Consider the following 20,934-nt stretch of genomic DNA (forward strand, 5'->3'; position numbering starts at 1 on the left):
GTTAGTGATGGCCCTTGTGAACAACTTGTAAATGTGGGATAACAAGCTAATTCGTCTATAATTTCCAATTTCTGACTTGTCTCCCTTCTTGTGCAGCAAAATTATGATTGCATTATTCCACTCCTTAGGGATCATGCATAATGTATTTTTTGAAGAGTCTTGTCAGTTTTTGTCATGTCTCTTCATCCCAATTTTTACCACCTCTACCGTAACTTGATCTTCACCCAGGGCTTTCTGATAATTCATTTTTTTCAATGCATGTTCTATCTCATCAGGAAGGATATCGAGTATGTTGTATGTGTTGCTAATTTGTGATCCATCTTCCCCACTGTTGGCATCATTCCCTCGCTCCTTATATAATTCTTTGTAGTAATCTTCTGCTATTTGAATTATGCCTTCTCAGCTATTTATAAGTACACCACCACTGTTCTTCAGTTTCAGTATCATTTGTCTTTCTGTATTACTACTGATTTAAATCCTTTGTTTTCCCTTAATGCTTGTTCTACTTTTATTGCGTTAAATTCTCTTATGTCCTCTGAGTCTTTTTCTAATGGCCTTGCATAATTCAGTATAGTCAATTTTATCCTTGTCAGTATTTATCTTGCTCTTCATTTGTCGTCTTGGGTTCATGACAAGTGTTTCTTGACTAATTTTTTTTTTATTTGGATTTCTTTTTACCTATAGGTTTCTTGGGCTTTATGACTCAGAAAGTTGTTGTATTCCCTGTCGATATCTTGGTCCTGAAAGGTCTGCAGAAGCTCAAACTTGCTCTTAAGTTCCAGTACACACTGCCTTTTCTCCTCTTCTGTTATCTCAAGGACCTTTGTATTATTCAGTCTAGTTAGTTTTTTTCCCTTCTTTTCTTACATCTATGTCAAGTGTGCATCTTACTATTCTGTGATCAATTCTAACATTTACCTTGTTCAGGAGAGTAACATCATTCACAATATATCTTCTGTTAGCAAAGTTGAAGTCAATTACATTAGTTGTTAATCCATTTGGGCTTTTCCATGTCCACTTTCTATGTTCATCCTTTTCTTGAAAAAACTGTTCATTACTGACATTCCTCGAGATTCTGCAAATTCCACAAGTATTTCACCTTTTTCATTTCTTTCACCAATTCCAAAATTTCCATTTCTTCCCTTTGTGTGCTAAGGTGCTCTTTCCAACCCATTGAAGTCCCCCATAATGATGGTGTAGTGAGTTTTCTGTCCATCTAGAAGTCTCAATTTCGGTGTATATTTCTTCAATCTCTTCATCATTGTGGCTCAATGTTGGTGCATATATCATTATAACCATTAGTTTGTACCTCTTAGAAATCCTGACAACCTTGGTGATGTAGTTTTGAATTCCAAAATGTTTTTTATATCTTTATGGAGCAAAAAATCAACTCTACCTTCTCTCTTTTCACTGTTTCCATTGGTGTCCAGCAGATTTCCACTTGATAAATTTATGAAATGATTCATTTCTTCTTCTTCTTTCAGCCAAGCTGATGATATTCACATTTTCTAATTCCATTTTCAGCTCTCTTCACCGATGAGCGATTTTACATTGTAATAGATCAAGTTCAGTTTTCATGCATGGCAGCCAGTCATACCCAGAGATTCTTAGCACCCTCTGTTTCCACTCGCTGCTGTAAGAGGGAGAGTGAAAACTGTTCGAGACCGAGGGCCAACTGTTTTGTCATTTCTTTAAGTGCTGGGGGTTTGCTCTTTTCCTCTTCACGCTGACTAGGCAACTTGAAGAGAACCACTCTACGCATTCGTTGCCACCAAAGTGACGTAACAAGGTTTACCAACGAGAAGCAGATTTTAGGGAGGCAGACCAATAGGACTTCTCCTAAATCTTCTAAAATAGAAAGGCATGTACTGAATCCATCAGTGTTTTAGACTAAGTGTCTGATAACAAACAGAATGCTTGTTTCCCTCTAACCCCCCCCACCCCCCTCTATTTCCTTGATATTTGGCAATAGAGGGGGAACTAGCCTTTTGGCAATGCAATTTGTTTGAATGTAGTGTGGTATCAGGGTAACTCGTAAAGGGAAAGTTTGTTGTGTTGTGAGAATTAAGACCGTCACATCAACTAGGTAGTTTGAATCTTGCTGGTGGCAAAATCATATGAAAGGTCATGATATCTATTTGATTTTATCAATTTATTTGTAAAGAAATTAAAATATATAAATAAATTAATTAACATAAGTGCAATGTTATATGTTTGTTTTACTTCTTAGCAATAGATATTTTCAATCCTTTTTTCCAAAATTTATAAAAACATACCACTATAGAATACACAAAAATAACTGAATTCCTTGCTTTCATATTTACAGCAGTTTATTCCCTACTTTAACACATTTGGACTTGCTCTGAGATGCAGCTAAATCCATGTCCTAAATCAATTCTGTCACGTAGGATGCCATAGGTAATATGTCTAAACAACACACACACACACATGTGCACACACTTTTCCATATACTCACTTGCATAATGTGGAACACTAGGTGCAGTATGAAAAAGCCTGTTGGGATGGGGGGGGGAGAGAAAAAAAAGGAACACATTAGCTGTCTGTATAAAAACAAATTTAAAATAAAAACAGATAGAAATACCAGTTAGCATAACTTTTCATTCAATCCACTAATGCATCTGGCTAACAATAATTAATTTAACAAGGAATGTTTTGAGTTAATCAAATTCACACTTAGTTAATACAAAAATGCCATTTTAATATCAATGTGTATTCCTTTTCTGCAGTACACATATTTATATATATTTTACACATGTGGGCCCTGAAGAGTAAGTATGTGGACCTGTTAGTTTAACTTCTGTCCCAGGAAAAATAATGGATTAACTGGTTAAAGAATTAATGCAGGATCATCTAGACAAGGCAGTAATTATGCTTCAGACACTGCATGGGTTTGTTGAGGGGAAGTTTTGTCTCACCAATTTGAGTGGATACTATGTTGTGGTTACAAAGGAGCTGGATGCAAAAAACAATTTTGTTATCATATACTTGGATTTCAGGAAGTGCTTTTGATGCTATTGCACATAAAAGACTGCAGTACAGGTGCTGTAAAGATTGCTGAAGCAGTGTGGCATTAAGGGTAAGTTAACGGTAAGTGGATAAAGGGATGGGAGAAGACAGAGTGGTAATCAACAGACACATCATGGACTAATGTTATTATTGGAGTGGCCCAGGATTCAGTGTTGGGCCCATTGTCGTTTTCTATATTTATCAATAACATTGATGAAGACCTTATCAGGCTAAATGTCCAAGTTTGCAGATGATGCAAAGGTTGGCAGGGTGGTTAATGACAGTATGCTGCTGCAACAGGATCTAGAAATGTTAGGCAGATGGGCTGAGAAATGGCAACTGAAGTTTAATATTTACAGATGAAAAGTACATGGGTTGCAGTAACCCCAGATAAACGTACCAACTGTGTGGTACTAAACTCAGGGTAGTGGACAATGAAAAAGACCTGGGGGTAATTGTGCAATCAGATATGAAGTCCTCTGAGCAATGCTGATAGTCTGCCAGGAGAGCTCACAGGTTTTTGTCAAAGATATACAGGAATTTTGTTAGCAGAGATAAGGAGGTGATTGTATAAGGCAATGGTCAGGCCACATCTTGAGTAGTGCATACAGGTGTGGAGGCCTCATTTTAGGAAGGATGTAGGAGCTGCTGGAATGAATATAGAGAAGAGCAGCAAAGAGACTGGTGAGTGGAACAACGGGTTTCTTGCTCATATCAAGAAAGGCTTCACTTCTGCAAACTGAAGCATCTGGAGAGTAGGCACTTGCGATGTGATCTGAGTGAGGTGTTTAAGGCTTTGAATGGAATGAGCAAGCTCAATGCTGATAGGATGCTTCCTCTTGCTCAGCCTACACACATAAGGGGAAATGTATTCAAATTAAGGAAAGACAGTTGCAGAATAGATGTGTGGAAGTTTGCCTTTAGCCAGTGGGTGGTTGATTGCTGGAACAAACTTGACTTGTTGTAGAAGTTGATAATTCAAATAAATTCAGGGAAGAACTAGACAAACTATTGGAGAAAATGGATAGGTCAAAGAGGAAGTGGTTTTTTAGCATCATTTGCCACTACTAATGTTAATATGTTTATGATTTTCAACATTCTTTCAAATAACATGTCCATTTATATGATTGTTTTGAAATCTTCTAGCAAGTGCTGCTCTTTCTTATCTGTGTTTTCAAGTAAATGTAGACAATTCATAAGAGAATGTAGTACAAAACAGCTTTTAAAATTGGAGAAGGTAGTACCTGTGTGTCGCTTCTCTAATCTGGGCTGACAGAAAGCCTGGAATTCAGATACAGAAGTTGAAATTGAATCAAGTAATACATAAATAAAGTGTAGAATATATTAATTTATCAAAAAAATTGTTTTTTTTTTTTTAATTCTTATTTTATTTTTGACAATTTCTAATGTTGGACAACCAAGTCAAAGCAAGAGCATTTAGTATTTACAAGTATTTATGTAAAATAAAGTTTTAATTTTCACAAATTTTCATGAAGAAACTCACTCCACAGGGATGGCTGTGATGTCTGACAACCTTACAATTGTTGTTGTTGTGGAATTTAATGACACATAGGCTGCCAGGGCCATATTGTGTCTTTCTAATGGTTAATATATTTTAATTTTATTGTAATAAAATGTGCTTGAGTGGATATTGAAAAGGTGAGGGCAGTCCACTAATAAATGATGAACAGTCAGTTTTACATGACATGATGTATTGTGGGGCATTGTTACTCAGTAAGAGATACAGGTGATGTGAGTATGCCCAATCCTATGATGTGATGTGAGTACGCCCAATTCTAGCCTTTCTAGAATTACTTCTTCTCGCCTGCTTTTTCAGAAACTGGAGAACCATAGCTTTGGGTCTGGTTTTATTCAGTAAAGTTTGTTTCCTGGATAACCTTTCCAGCTTGTTGACCAGCTATAGTAACATGCTTTATGGATAATGTGTTTGTAATCGATATATGGAACTTGAAAAGTGTATGAAATAGTAGTGTCTGGTTGCTTGGCTGCAAGATCTGAAATATTTCAGTCTTAATTTATATTATACACCATCAGGCATCTCTCATATTGTGGAGTTATACTTCATAACTGTTTTGTCATCATTGCACCATGTCAGTGCAATATCATGGCAACTCATTGCAAAGGTATTCACAATATGAGATATAACTTAAACAATGCCGCTTTTGCATATTTTTGCTAATTTAGAGCTTAGCTGCGTACTAATATGATGCATTTGCACTAAATTGTATATTGAGGTTTTTACTTTCTTTTACTACTGTTCATCTATTTTCTGTTCATCTAGGGTGATGCAATGATGACAAAACAGTTATGTTTTGTCATCATTGCATCACCCTAGTGATGCAATAACCACCCACCCACCGAAGAAGGGCCAAATAGCTCTGAAACTATGCCATCTGGGTGGTGGTATCCGCTGAGAATAAATAACAATAGTCTTCTCCTTTGGTGAAGCGTTACTTATTCGAAGCAGTGCAATATCATGGCAACTCATTGCGAAGGTATTCACAATATGAGATATAACTTAAACAATGCCGCTTTTGCATATTTTTGCTAATTCAGAGCTTAGCTGCGTACTAATATGATGCATTTGCACTAAATTGTATATTGAGGTTTTTACTTTCTTTTACTACTGTTCATCTATTTTTTCATACTATTCTTTACTTTCATAGAACTGGAAATCTAAACATTAACCATTATACTTAATTATATATCTTTATATTATATCCTTCTTAAGCTGCATATCACTTGAAGAGGTAATTTGATAATCTATTCTATCATTTCTCTTTTCCATCTCATTTACAGTCCTATATTCCTATTACATAAGAAAAGATACGTTATTATAATATATATTTTCTTTTATTACTTTAATATATGATATTTCCACACATACATACATACATATATATATATATATATATATTATGTGAGGTAAAAGTTAGGTAAGAGTAATCGACTACCTTTTTGTCTTATTATCTCTACTTTCCCTTCCCTGTTTGTTTATTTTATATTATTTTGCGTTTCATTTCGCTCTGCATTATTGCCGTACTACTGGCTGATGATTTTATTTAAATATCATATTTATTTTAATTATCAGATATATATATATATATATATATATATATATATATATATATAGGAAATCATACTATGCAGTTGAAATATAAATCATAAAACAGAATAAAAACTATTATAACCTGTGAATTCCATGTCCACAATAACTTCGAACAACTGAAAATCCATGGGCTTGAGCATGTTTCTGAATAATGTTTCCTATTTCACGATACTTAACCCCGGGTTTCACTGTAACAAGCAATTAACAGTAAAATTAGAATGCACAGAAAAAAAAGCTATCAAATAATTAAATCAATGAGAGTTTTATATAATACAGCTATAATTGGTAATTACTACAGATACAGCTATATATTTTTTGGCCATATAAAAATAATACTTTTCTGCATACTTTGCAAATAAAGAATTTATTCATTTAGACTAACTACTTTATAATAAGAATAAGCTGTTTGAGGTGACGTGATTACATTGGCTGACTTAGAGAGGAAGCCAATTCTGGCATAGGAAAACTTTGGTGTTTACGAATGGCTACAAAGGAAGTTTGCAGAAAGGCTGAATGGTCTCTGAAGGCAGGTTTCCTGGATAGGTTGGTCTGTATTCTTCAAAATTCAATTAAATCTCATCTATAATAGTAGAGATAGTGGATAAAATGTGTGGATTTTATGGTGATCTTTGGTTATCTGAGGTACTGCATCACTTTTTCTTTAAATAAAATGAAGAGCTCACTTAATTATATATATTTGTCTACAAAATACAAGATTAATTTTATAATAACTACACTTAAAGCACAAGATAATTCAGAAAATGTTAGAGAATTATTGGAATCGCATTCAAAAGACTTAAGTAACGACGATCTTGAAATTGAGCATCAACATGCATACGAGGAAGAAGACAAAAATGAAGCAGTAGAAAAACAATTTGCTCCCAAAGAAATTTCATTCAAAAAACTTGAACTATTTAATACACTTGAAACAGCAAAAGAACTCATACTACAGATCGATCCAGATGCAGAGAGAAGCATGAACGTTCATCGAGGGTTAGATAAGCACATTGATTGTTATCGCAAAATCATGGAGGAAAGGAAGAAAGATACCACTGTTCAATCGAAGTTTTTTTTGCAAAAAATAAAATTTAAATCATACTATCTTTTTTAAAATTTATTCCTTAATAATTTAAGAACTATGAAGTGCATTATAGGTACGTATTGAGTAAGAAAAAATATGTTTTTACAATTTTATAATTTTCAAGGATTCATTATAATTATTCCCATTGTTTCTTAAGTTTGATTAGTGCGGTTTTAATATGTGCGGTATATTTCAAGGATTCATTAACCGCACTAATCAAGGGTTTCCTGTACTACAGGTTATTATACCTTTTGTGTTTGAGTTTTTCCTCCATTTTGTTGCATTAAAACATAGCTGCCACTTCACTGACCATCCCCGAAGCCTATTTAAGTCATCCCGAAAAAGTGCTGCTTGGTGTTGATCATTAACTACTCTTGACACCATCTACAAATTTTGGCATAACATTCTATCCTCTGTTGATGTCATTTATTAAAATTAGAAACGGTTGTGGCAGTTTCAATACCAATCATTGAGGACCTCCACTTCTTACTTATATTAGACTTAGACTGATATTAGTCTAGCTCCTTAGACTAATATTAGTCTAATATTAGTCTAAGGAGCAACCATTAACCACAACCCCTACCTACTTTCTGCAGCCACCCCGCAATCTCAATATGTTCCAGCTCATACAGTAACTTCTCGTGTGGATTGAGCCAAACACGTTGCAAAAACCCAAAATAAACAATATTTCAACGACCAATTGAAATATTATCAATTGCTTTAACCTATTCAAGCTCTCAATGAACTAAAAGGAAAAATACCATACATTTATCTAGACATCTCCTGAATTTGCAAAACTAATCTTGTTACAGCCAAACAGTAAAACCACCTGTTGTTAAACAGATGCTATTCTTAATGCAACTATTAAAGCTGGCTGGTTGATACAGCACTAAATATGATCCTTTATTGTGTATTATGTCTGTATAAGCATTTGTTCACAAGCTAATCAGCATGTGTGGAATGAAAATAATAGAACTTGAGTTGGGAGCAGCACCACTTCTGCATGAGATCAGCAAGCACTGAAAAAACACTGAAAGCAATCCCAAAATAACTTATATATATGAGATTGAATTAAAAACAGTAGAGGAGGAAAGGGATTTGGGAGTTACAAAACAATTGAACCTGAAGTTCTCTGAGCAATGTAGATAGACAGTGAAGACCCACGGTGCCCTATTGATGATTTATCAACCATTTACTGTAGAGATGATGAGTCCCACTGTGTGAAGCAATTGTAAGATCACACTTAAAATACTCTGTTTAAGTATAGAGACCGCACCTTAAAAAAAAAAAAAAAATATATATATATATATATATATATATATTGTGTTTCTTGAAAGTGTTTAAAGACAAGCAATGCACCTGATGAGATTGGCAAAAGAGCATCCATATCCATATGAAGAAATACTTTGAATATGGGGGCTCGGTAACTGAGCATTTTAGAGGAGACCTAATTGAGGTGTATAAGAAAGTAAATGAGGGGGAAAATCTCACTGTTATAAATGATTCCAGAAATAAGGGCAATAAATTTGGGGTTAGAGGTTTAGAATGACTTGAAGGAAATTATCTGTTGACAGCTTAGGGAAATTCAGCTGGATAAGTACCAGGAGGGAGTCAAATAGGAGCTTATTTATTATTATTACGTATATACATGTATATATATATATAATTGTAATTTTTTTCTTATTTATTTTTGTTGCTGGTGTAGCAAAAGTTTTGGACTTTCTTGTGACATAACTAATACAAAACCAGTCCTTTCCAAACAATTAACTAGTGGCTAACCATTTTTGCCAAAACTATGAGGGCCACTGCAGCAAGCTGAGTAAAAATGTACCTCTGGATTAAAGGCTACTGCTTGGTTTATGCTAGCTAAAAATTATAATCAAAAAATCCTTAAAACAATTTAAAATTGTTTTGTAAATAAGGTTTTGTAAATACTGAAATTTCAAAAAAGGGCATTTATGGTTATGAACATTCCAAATTAATAAATCAGTCAAAGTTTATCAAATAATAAATCAGCCACCTTTAATGCAAAATTCATATTTTTAATTCATTTAAATTAGTACCTGTGCTCATACAAAAATACCTTTCAATCTCTATTCAAGTTACAGCTATACACTATACTAGGTAAAACTGGTATACACTGAACTGTACTTTCCAACTCCAGCTGAAAAACACACACACAGTAATTGTATAAAAATTCTATAGTAGTAATTTTTAAAGCATAATGTTTTTTACAAACACTAGTATATCTGTGTTATCAGCTTTTAAGAAAAACTTTTAAATGCAAAAAAAAAAAAAAAACTAACTAACCTGTTTCTATAGCTTTCATTAGGCACTCATGAGTTACCCTCACTAACTTTTTTCCTTGGTCATCAACATTACCTACCAGTAATGTCTCATTAAGATCACCATGAAAACCACGATGATAAACTGTAATATCAACTGAAGGGAAAAAAACAAGGATAATAAATAAATATTAATAAAATATGATACACATCCAACATTCAAAATATTACAATTCTAATTTAAAAAAAAAATTAAAAAATCTCACGTGTATCCTGTATGCACAAAATATGCTTTATGTGTAACTATCTTTGACGACACCTAAATTTTGAACATCTAGAACTGAAATCATGAACAATGAAGTTCAGTTTTTACTGAGAAAACACGAGAAAGCACAGGTTTATTAAAATTGTTTTCTAACAGGAAAACATGTTAAAATAAATATATAACACCAAAAGCTTTCGTACATAGGTTGCCCTTCCTCAGTTGGAATAAGCATTATTACAAAACTAATAAAGAATGCCATGGCCCAGTATGGTGGTCATGTGAGGTGAACCGCATGACACAGTTGCAGACAACAATTAGCAGTTGGAAGTAGAGGCTTGAGATTGTAACTGCAAAGTATGGGTTTGCTACGTGCACTAACTTTTAACATTCAGAAGGATGGCTGTTTCAATGACGGATGCTACCTCATTTGTACCAGTTCAAAAAATCATGACAACATGAAATGTGGAGCAATTCTAACCAGATGTGGCAATGGTAGTGACGAGATTGGTCCATAATTTTAATGTTGCACCATGGGTCGATGTCGTGCTGGGTTGATCAGTGCTCTAAATTAGTAGAGTAGAGCGGATAGCTCTCGTTCTCAGAGACTCAATCTTTGAGCCTCCTGCCAGATTCACCAATGTAGCAGCCAGTGTAGTCATGGCCGGAAATACGGTACAGTGAACCGCTCCACAAGAGGGAAAGAATCGGCGGCTTTACCCTCGAGACAAGGGACCATAACTTCCTGCCTGGAAACTGCAAACATTTTATCCTGTAACTCTGTAAGACCTTTGAGAGTTGTTGTAACAAGTTCGGGTGATATGGGATAAAGACAGTCGAGGTAGGGTCATCATTACTTGTGGCCCTAGGGTTTGCTGTGTGATCACGGGTTTGTAGGTCACATCTATCTAAGGCACTGTAGGGTAGCTGCATTTGGCCAGATCTGCCTTTATTCTAGTGATCTCAGCATCTGCAGAACTGGAGTGGGTCCAGGTGCAAGTTAGTAGGGCTTGTGCTGTACCAAGAAGCTGACTGTGAGCATGTGCTGACCAGCTCTTGGTGAATTGGCCAGCACACAGTTTGTGATGGACTGAGATAGTCAGGTGCATGCCCATGTGCAGAACAGGGGTATCCAAAAATGGAAGAACACTGTCTAACTCTAGTTCAATGGTGAACTGAATAAAGGGCAAAAGAGAGTTGAGGTGACGTAAAAGTCAGTCTCCTGACTCGCAGAGAATGATAACAAACACATCGTCGACATTGTGACACCAAAAGGCTATAGAATCTGGCAGACCCACAAACGCAATCCTCTAGCTCCTCCATAGCAATGTTTGCTGTGACCGAGCTGATGGGTGTACCCATGGCTGTACCATGAATTTGTCAATAAAGGGATTCACCGTACATAACCACACCACCAGTCAGGCATAACCTAAGGGTGGCGCAAACATCATTGGCAGAAAGTGAAGAGTGATACGACATCAAACGATGCATAACCTGATCTTCCGAAATGGTTAGATGGGAAACTAGGTTTAAGAACTCCCTGCTATTGGAGATCGTGTGAGCAGTCTTGACTACCAGAGGTGAAAGCAGATTGGCAAGGAACTTCGACAATTCATACGTCAAGGAACCACAACAGGAGATGATGGGTCATAAAGGGACATCTTGCTTGTGGACCTTTGGTAAGCCGCAGAACTGAGAAATCTGGCATCCACAAGTGTGCAGACGACAGTGTACAGATTCAGGGAGTTTGCCAGACTTAAACCAACAGTAAACTAGGCTAACAGTAAACTAGGCTGCTAACCTTGGCCTCCCAACACTACCGTTGCTTGCCGCGAGGATAAAGCTACCGATTCCTCCACCTCTTACCGGGCAGTTTGGTGTACCATATTTCCTGCCATGACTGCTACATTGGTAAATCTCACAGTAGGATCAAAGATCAAGTCTCCAAGCACGAGACAGCTATATGCTCTGCTGATTTAGCGCACTCAGCGATTGCGGAGCACTTCTGGTCAACCCAGCACGACATCGACCCATGGTGCAACATTAAAATTATTGATCGATTTCGTTACTACCACCGCCGTGTCTGGTTAGAATCACTCCACATTTAGCGTTGTGGTGATTCTTTTAACTGGAACAAAGGAGGTCACATCCATCCCAAACAGCAGTTACAACCACAAGCCTCTACTTCCAACTGCTAATTGTTGTCTGCACCTGTGTCATGCAGTTCACCTCGCATGACCACCATACAGGGCCATGGCATTCTTTATTAGTTTTGTAATAACGCTTATTCCAATTGAGGTAGGGCAACTACGTCCGAAAGCTTTGGGTGTTATATATTTATTTTAACGTGTTTTCCTGTTAGAAAATGATTTTAATAAACCTGTGTTTTCATATGTTTTCTTAGTAAAAACTAAACTTCATTGTCATGAATGATGTAATTTATGCTCACGCCCACTACTTGCTCTACCGAATCAATGTTAGTGATACACACGCCCACTGCTTACTCTACCGAATCAATGTTTGGAAGAGGTTAGGCCAAGAGCCTAATTAACTATTTAATTGTAAACATTTGTTGAATAGTACAAGTACATACTATTTCAATTTGTATTGTTACAATCATACTATTATGTTACTATCATGTTGGATCATGTTACTCTGTCATGCTTTGTCGTAAATTACACATGCAGCATTAAAGAGATATGCAAGAAATGACATTATCCATGCATAATATGCTACTGAAACTATGACTTGGCTCAGAATCTCAACGAGTGCAAGTCCGAGACGGTAAGGCTGCACATTCCATTTTGCAATGAAGAAACAGTGATGAAATATGCCAAGGTCTATGACAAGAGTTCATTCTAGATAGTAAATTGTATGAATCGGACTCGGACATTTGCAAAACGATTGAAATATGTAAGACAATGTGTAAAGACAATGATGGCGGTGACAATCTGCATACCTTGTTAAGCAATTGCAAGAAGACCCCTTTCAAAACTTTTACAATCATCCAAAGAGAGAGATGAACGAGGATCTAAAACTTGGTATGCTCAACTGACTCAGTGTAATTGCAAAGAAATGCGAAAAGATGATGACCAATGAGGACTTCTGCAACTTAATAAGAATGGCCAATTACAAGCAAAAGATTCTACTCATGCATGCAATTTGGAGTCTGTTATCTCCCAATTGTGAACCGATTCAAATATTCTTGACTGTCCCACCCGGTTGCAGAAAGCAGAAAAACGTTTATGATTCGCCTCTTGATGGAAATATACAACCGCTTCAATAATACAGACGAGTACTGTAACGCCTACATTACATGCATTTCAACTGGTAAAGCTGAAGCGCTTGTAATGTAATGATCTTGGATGTGCTCAGAGATGGTTTGTGCCAGCTCTGAGGGGAACAAAGGGGTGCTCTCACCAAGAAAGGCTGAAGTTCTGCAAATTGCAGCATCTGGAAAATAGGCACCTGTGAGGTGTGATCTGAGTGAGGACATTTGAAGTGTATAAGGCCTTGAAGGGTTTGAGCAAGCTCAATGCTGATGGGATTCTTCCTCTTGCTCAGTTTACGTACTTGAGGGGGCATAAATTCAAATTGAGGAAAGACAGTTGCAGAATAGATGTGCAAAAATTTGCCTTTAGTCAGCAGGTGATTGATTGCTGGAACAAACTTTCATCTGTCGTTGTGGAAGTGATAGCTTAAATAAGTTCAAAGAAGAAGTGGACAAACTTTTGAATACTTAGAATATATAAGAATCCCAAATTCTATAATTATATATTATACCAGATATGAAAATCAGAGCTGAAATATCTATAAGATAAAATATACTCACTGTTTAAGAGATCTCCATCTTCAAGTATTCTCAAATCAGGAATTCCATGACAAATAACTTCATTCACAGACCTAAAGAAAGCACATTGTTAACAATAAGTGCCTTTAAATTAATTTATTACAAAAATTATATAGATTTAAAATATAAAATTTAACAAAAAAATAATCTTTATTGGTAACACTGTTCTGCACAGATTTTGATGTTTCCAAAATTCATGTTTATGGATGTAATTCTAAAAATCTAATTTAATTCTAAAAATCCAAACTGTTTTTACATCTCATGCACAGCATTTTTATACACAGTAGGTACTGTTTTCTCAGATACACATTCCAGGTGTATTTTATATGCATTCTACTTCCTGTGTGAATGACAGGTAAGGCCGTGCCAGATGTGTTTAGACACGTCAAGACCTGACTTGCAGATGTTGAGATGTTTAAAGTGTTTCTGCTGCACTCAGTTATTTTCTGGTGTGGTAGTGCTAACTAGGATCTGCTTCCAATACGATTTTCACATTCTGTCTCCATGATAATGGCAACTAGTGGTTGTGTGAACAATATAGATATATTTTGTTACATCTGCATAACTACATTGTAGGTAAACAAAGGCAGGAAAGAACATCATTTGTGAAAAATGTATATCCTGCAAATTTTGGAATTAAATTAGATGAATGATAAAAAAGCTGGGCCCCATAAATTGTGCCATACATGTGTGGAGGGAACCTTGAGTTCATATTAATAACTGCTACCTTCGTTCTGTAAATATAGTAGGTTATAGCATAAAGACCAAGCAGAGCACTATGCCCCAACAACACTGTACCCCTATGGACATGAACTACTGTTATCACCACCATCATTTGTTTTTGAGCATATGTCATCAGATACCAAATCCAACATTTGTGATCTAGAGCAGTGTTTTTCAAACTGTGGGTCATGACATCAATTTATTAGGTCACGGCCAACATTTTTTTTTTTTAAATGAAATAAAATAGAAAATATCATCGCATGGATCCTTAACGAGAACTGCTCACACTGCAGCCAATTACAATGAGTGGTGTTAGAGAGACAGTAAGTGGAGGGAATGTGATGGATGGATGTGTTGGTTAGGAACAAATTGTTTGATTTTTTGCTCGTTGGCACCTCAATTTATTTTCTGGTATATGACGGTCAATTTTACCATCGTTGTAACGGGAGGGTTAACTTTATATAATTTAAATATTACATTAACATAATTTGCAGTTAGTTGTGAAGTGAAGTGCAGGAGAATTTTATCTGCTGTCTGCAGAAGTGTGAAGACTTTCAAATGAGTTTTGGTTACGAATTTTCAGAAAGGACATTAAGAATGACATTTTCTGAGATTGTGAAAATTAGCATTAGCATTAGCATTAGTAGAGGCATTTGATGCAAGAAAGCAAGCTTATGCAGCATCAGCCAAAAAAAAAAAAAAAAAAACCCACTTCCACTTCACCCCTCTGTTCGTTCAAAATACCTGTCCAGCTGAGCCTTAAACTTATTTAGGCTATCAACTTCCACGACAAGGGATGGAAGTCTGTTCCACCCACCAACCACCCGCTGGCTAAAGGCAAATTTCCGCACATCTATCCTACATCTGTCTTTCCTCAATTTGAATTTATGCCCTCTCAGGTGATTTTTCTGAGCTAGAGGAAGAATCCCATCAGCATTGAGCATGCTCAAACCATTCAAGGCTTTGTACACCTCTATCAGATCACCCCGCTGGTACCTAGTTTCCAGACACTGTAATTTGCAAAACTTAAGCCTTTCTTCGTAAGAGAACCCCTTTGTCCCATTCACCAATCTAGTTGCCCTTCTCTGTACTCGTTCCAGCAGCTCTACATCCTTCCTGAAATGAGGCCTCCAGGCCTGTATACAGTACTCTAGGTGTGGCCTGACCATTGCCTTATACAAGGGAATAATCACCTCCTTATCCCTGCTAGAAAAATTCCTATATATCATTGACAATACACCATGAGCTACTCTTGCAGCTCGTCTGCACTGCTCAGAGAACTTCATATCTGCCTGCACCACCACCCCCAGGTCCCTTTCATTCTCTACCACTGTCAGTGTAGTACCACAGAGTTGATATGTTGCTCTGGGGTTGCTGTTTCCCATATGTAGTACTTTACATTTGTCAATGTTAAACTTCATTTGCCACCTCGAAGCCCATCTGCTCAACCTTTCCAAATCCTGTTGCAGCAGCATAGTGTCAGTAGTGTCCTTGACAACCCTGCCAACCTTCGTATCGTCTGCAAACTTGGACATTAAGCCTGATATACCATCATCAATATCATTTATAAATACAGAAAACAATAAAGGCCCCAATACTGAACCCTGAGGGACTCCACTAATAACATTAGTCCACGATGAGCAGTGTCCATTGATTACCACTCTCTGTCTTCTCCCCCTCAACCACCCCTTTATCCATAGCAGCAACTTGCCTCCAATGCCACACTGCTCCAATTTGTGCAGCAGTCTTCCATGTGCAACAGTATCAAAAGCCTTTCTAAGATCCAAGTATATAATATCAAAGTTATTCCCTGCATCCAGTTCTTTTGTGACTGCATCATAGTATCCAATCAAATTGGTCAGGCAAGACTTCCCCTTAACAAAACCATGCTGTGTCCTAGCTATAACTGAAGTCTTGTCTAGATGATCCTGCAGTGCTTCTTTCACCAGTGCCTCCATTAATTTTCCGGGAACAGAAGTTAAACTCACAGGTCTATAATTACTTGTGTCAGCCTTTGATCCCCCTTTGTGAATTGGGGTCACATTTGCACATCTCCAGTCAATGGGTACCTCCCCTGAGTCCAAGGAAGCTCTCATAATTATGGCTAAGGGTTTGCTTACCTCCTTTGCTGCCTCCTTTAATATAACTGGATAGATCCCATCCACCCCAGGTGCCTTTCTTGTGTTTATCTTCAACATTTTCTCCTCCACTTTGCTCTCAGTTATTACAAGATTCTCTAGCTTACTGCTAGAGTTGAATACACCTCTGGCATTCCCCTCGCTGAATAACTCCTCATGTGTGAATGTCGATGCAAAATATTCATTTAGTTTGTTAGCTACCCGAGCAGGGTCATCAACAGTTGACCCATCGATCTCAAGTGGACCAATCTGATTCATCCCCTTCCTTCTAGAGTTTACATAAGTAAAGAACTCTTTGCTGTTTTTCTTCGCATCCCTTGCCAAGGATCTCTCGTAATCTGCCTTCGCCTGCCTAACCTCCTTTGTAACTTGGTTACAGATCAACTTGTATCTATCATAGGCTTCCATGTCACCCATTAATTTATATGTATCCCATGCATTTTTCTTCTCTGCCACATGTCTCATTAGTTCATCTGACAACCATTTAGGCCTAAACCTTGAACAATAATTGAAACATTTTAATCGAGCTTGTACAAATTGCTTTTAATATGTCATTTTATTCATCGCCGTTCTGCATATAAAGCTTCGCCACCATGCTTGTTGTTGTTATTTGGTTTTTAGGAGCATTAGTAACTAAAGCCATATTGCTTCGGGAATATGCGGTGATCATTCCTGACCTTTCTGCGTCCTCCGTATTTGGTGGTGATGGGCTCAAACCCCGGTCTAATCAAGAAGCGTGTGTTACACACTGCTGCTTCTTCCCACCTGGCTACGGAGGCGCCCTCTCGCCACTATGCCCTGTCGTGTACTTCTCTCAGTCGTTGATTTCACTCCAATTTCCTCCTCTCTTAATGATGTCGGTCTTTATCATGTCCTGCCATTTCATTCTTAGTCTCCCCCTTGGTCTTTTGTCCCTTAATTGTAAATCTAACATTCTTCTTGGCAAACGCCTCTCGTTTATCCTCTTGACATATCCAAACCATTTCAAACGAGACCTTTCAATCCTATTCTGGAGTTTTTCAACCTGAATTCTCTCCCTAATCACATAATTTCTTATTTTGTCGCGTTTTGTCTTTACAGCTATGCTCCTCTCAAATCTCATTTCTGTTCCCTGAATTCTGCTTTCACCTTTTTTCCTCATAGTCCACGTTTCAGATGCATATGTCAAAACTGGTACGTAATAGGCCTGATATATAGCCTTCTTACACTTCAGTGGTATGTTCCTGTTCCAGATCAGATCTTTTGTCTGCCTATAGAAATTCCCGCCCGCTTGTATCCTTCTACTTATTTCTTTGTCTATTACTCCAGTTTTGTAATGGTGCTTCTTAGATACTTGAAGTTAACCATTTTTAGCTGTTTCCCTTCCATTGTAATGTATTCCACTCCTCTTTAGAACTAATACTTCACTCTTCTCCTAACTGAAAACCAGTCCAAATTCATTGGCCATACTAGCCCATATATCAACTTGCCATTGCACTTGCCATATATCAACTTGCCGTTCCATACTCTCTCCCCATATGCAGAGGTCATCTGCGAAGAGCATGACTTTCATCTGGTCCTGTCTAAGTTGTTCCATCACTCTACATTGCACATCATTCATGACAGCTATGAATAGTAGTGGTGACAGGATGCCTCCTTGCCTCAAACCTGATGTTATTTTGAAGCTCTCTGTCAACCCCACCACTGTTCTTACTTTGCTCACTGTACTGGTGCACATATTCTCAATTTTCTCCACAAGATGTTCCTCTATCCCCAAGTTTCTCAAAACCTCCCCCACTTTCTCTCCCTTTATGGCATCAAACACTTTTTTTATATCCAAAAATGCCATCCATAATCATTTTATTATTAGAAGAAAAAAGAATTATGAAGTGAAAAATACAGAGGAATGCTCAAGTTCAACTGCTGGATTCAGAAGTGTAAATAGTGACAATATTGAGAAAAATATTGACTCTAATTAACAAACTTTGACTTTGTTTGGGCTGCATTCTAAAAATAAAAAAAAGTAGGTGCAAGACCTACTTGAATAACACTTCAATAATGAAGATTATTTAGAATATGCTTTTATCATATATGCAAAACCCAACAAAAATGATACTGTCTCTACAATGTATTATTTGTAATGATATTCTTGCAAATTGCTTGAAAACTTTAAACCTTCAAAATTAAAAAGAAAATTGGAAACCAAGCATGCTGACCTTGGCAATAAGCCCCTTGAATATTTTCAAAGAAAGAAAAAAGATGTAAAGTTGTCAGTACAATTTCTTAGTCGTTCTACAACTGTTAATAAGAAAGCCTGATTACCATCATATATAGTTGCATATCATGTGGCAGAAGAGAAAATGGCTCACACAGCTGCTGAAAAAAATTATTCTTCCAGCATGTATGGATATGGTGCATAAGCTTTTTGATGATAAATCAGCTGATAAATTAAAATCTATACCTCTACACAATATCTCATTAAATCTATACTATTTCAGAACATTTAGAAGCAATGCTTATTATGCAGTTAGTCTGGTATAGATTTTGTGATTCATGTCAGATGTGTGTGGAAAGAAGGTTTTATGGAGAATTTGTAGTGTTGTTTAAATTTAACCCCACAAACAAATGGAGTATACAATATAAAAATTGAAAATTGGCAAATAATAATATTCTTTATTATTTGTCAAATTTTAGGACTATTATTGTTAACACCACTCTGCATAGATTTTAAACTGATTATTTACAGAATTGGAAAAGTGCATTAATGGTCAATATAAATTAATCTAGAAAAATTGTAAAGTAATTACAAGTAATGAAGCAGCAAACATGACCAGAAAACATAGCAGAGTTATAAAAAAAATTGTTAGAAGCTACTAATAACAGTGTTGTTTGGAATTACTGTTTTATACACTGCAAAGTTCTGGCATCCAATGGAATTCTGCAGCATCTCATGAAAGTATTGAAAGAGGCCATGAAAGTTGCTAATTTTATTAAAGGAAGCTCTCACTGAACAGCCGACCTTTTGAAATATTTTGTTCAGAGATTGGAGCTGATCGTACACTGTATCATACCAAAGTTCGTTGGTTTCATGAGGGAACATACTAAGCAGAGTGTATGAACTTAGGAATAAGATTCATACTTATCTACTTTAAAAGCAATCTCATTTGGCAAATATTTTCGAAGATTATATTTGAGTAATAAACCAAATTTGAAACTATAGGTATAAAAGAATGACATATTTCAACATGAACCATATATGAGAGTTGCAAGAAACACGAAACTTTAAAAAAGTAATCACCCTAGCTACTATATGTTGCAACATATTGAAGAGAATGTTATTAGTGAAGACAATTTGAATAAAATAAAATTAGAGATACTGTTGTATCTCACTTTACACCTCAGTACTTTCCAAAAGAGAAATCTGAAGCATTAAAGAGAAACATTTGTATGAAAGTTCCACTTGCTTTTCAAAACCCTGAATAACTGAATTAAACTTGTTGCACGAAGAAGAGAATGAATTATAGCAACTTATTTCTTCATTTACACTGAAGAATGATTACAAGACATTAAGCTTATCATCATTTTGGAAATATTAAAAGAAGAATTTCCACTGCTAAGAGAAAGAGTGTATTGCTATTATTACCATTATCAATGAACTATTTTGTGAGAACTAGGATTTGTAACCGTGACCAGATTAAAAACCAAGGAAACAGTACACCAGATGTGCAGACATCATCCTCGTGCACTGTGGACTGAAATGAATTTATGAACAGACAGCCACACCCGTCTCATTAAATAAAATCTTTCCTAATTTTTGTTTTGCATTGTTTATTTTGGGAATTTTTTCTGTTGCATTTAAATATTTATAAAATCATATTTGATATTAACTTGTGAAACTTTTGTTTCAGTTACACACAGACACACATACAGTCACAATGTAAAATGTATTTCTTACTATGGGACATGGTCAAAAGAGTTTGAAAATTACTGCCTGGGGAAGCAAAAAAGTGCAGGTTTACCCACTTGAGCGTATAAGAAATCCAGTTTGCAGCTATCTATGCCTGACAGATGAATTTGATATTTCAGCAATTTTTATATTATATAAATTGGTATATAAGAAAAAATATTTTGATTGGTACTTTTATATAAGAGTAATCTATTTGAAAAATCTGGCAACATACAAAACAAACCCAGAGCACTTCCACCAATATTTTCATTTTTTTTTTTTTTATTTGTAAAAAAATTCTGGTGTGATTATGATAGGGCAAATTTCAAGTAACTTTTCAAATTTCCATTTAAACATGTAGTTCAGATTACTTATCAGCAGTAAAACATAAGAGAACTTTTATTAAAAGGCCAGTGTAAACGGTAAAATGCAATGACATACAAAACAAACTTAAACGGCATATGGGAAAGGTTTCATGTACAACAAACGATTTGCAACTAATTAAAAACAAAT

The 20,934-nt window shown here is 36.1% G+C and overlaps 1 protein-coding gene across 1 annotated transcript in view; it reads right to left on the bottom strand.

The window, feature by feature from the left end:
- The window catches only part of LOC150081759 (methionine aminopeptidase 1), a 172,802-nt gene that overhangs the window by 23,560 nt on the left and 128,308 nt on the right, over positions 1–20,934 (bottom strand). The window contains exons 8-11 of the mRNA XM_090379623.1: positions 13,618–13,688; positions 9,549–9,680; positions 6,240–6,345; positions 2,477–2,514 (exon numbers count right to left, since the gene is read on the bottom strand). Coding sequence (XP_090235749.1) covers positions 2,477–2,514; positions 6,240–6,345; positions 9,549–9,680; positions 13,618–13,688 — 347 coding nt within the window. The remainder of the gene's footprint in view (positions 1–2,476; positions 2,515–6,239; positions 6,346–9,548; positions 9,681–13,617; positions 13,689–20,934) is intronic.

Source organism: Mastigoproctus giganteus, chromosome 8, assembly GCF_048544385.1.
Source record: "Mastigoproctus giganteus isolate SK-2022 chromosome 8, ASM4854438v1, whole genome shotgun sequence".
Taxonomy (NCBI): Eukaryota; Metazoa; Arthropoda; class Arachnida; order Uropygi; family Thelyphonidae; genus Mastigoproctus; species Mastigoproctus giganteus.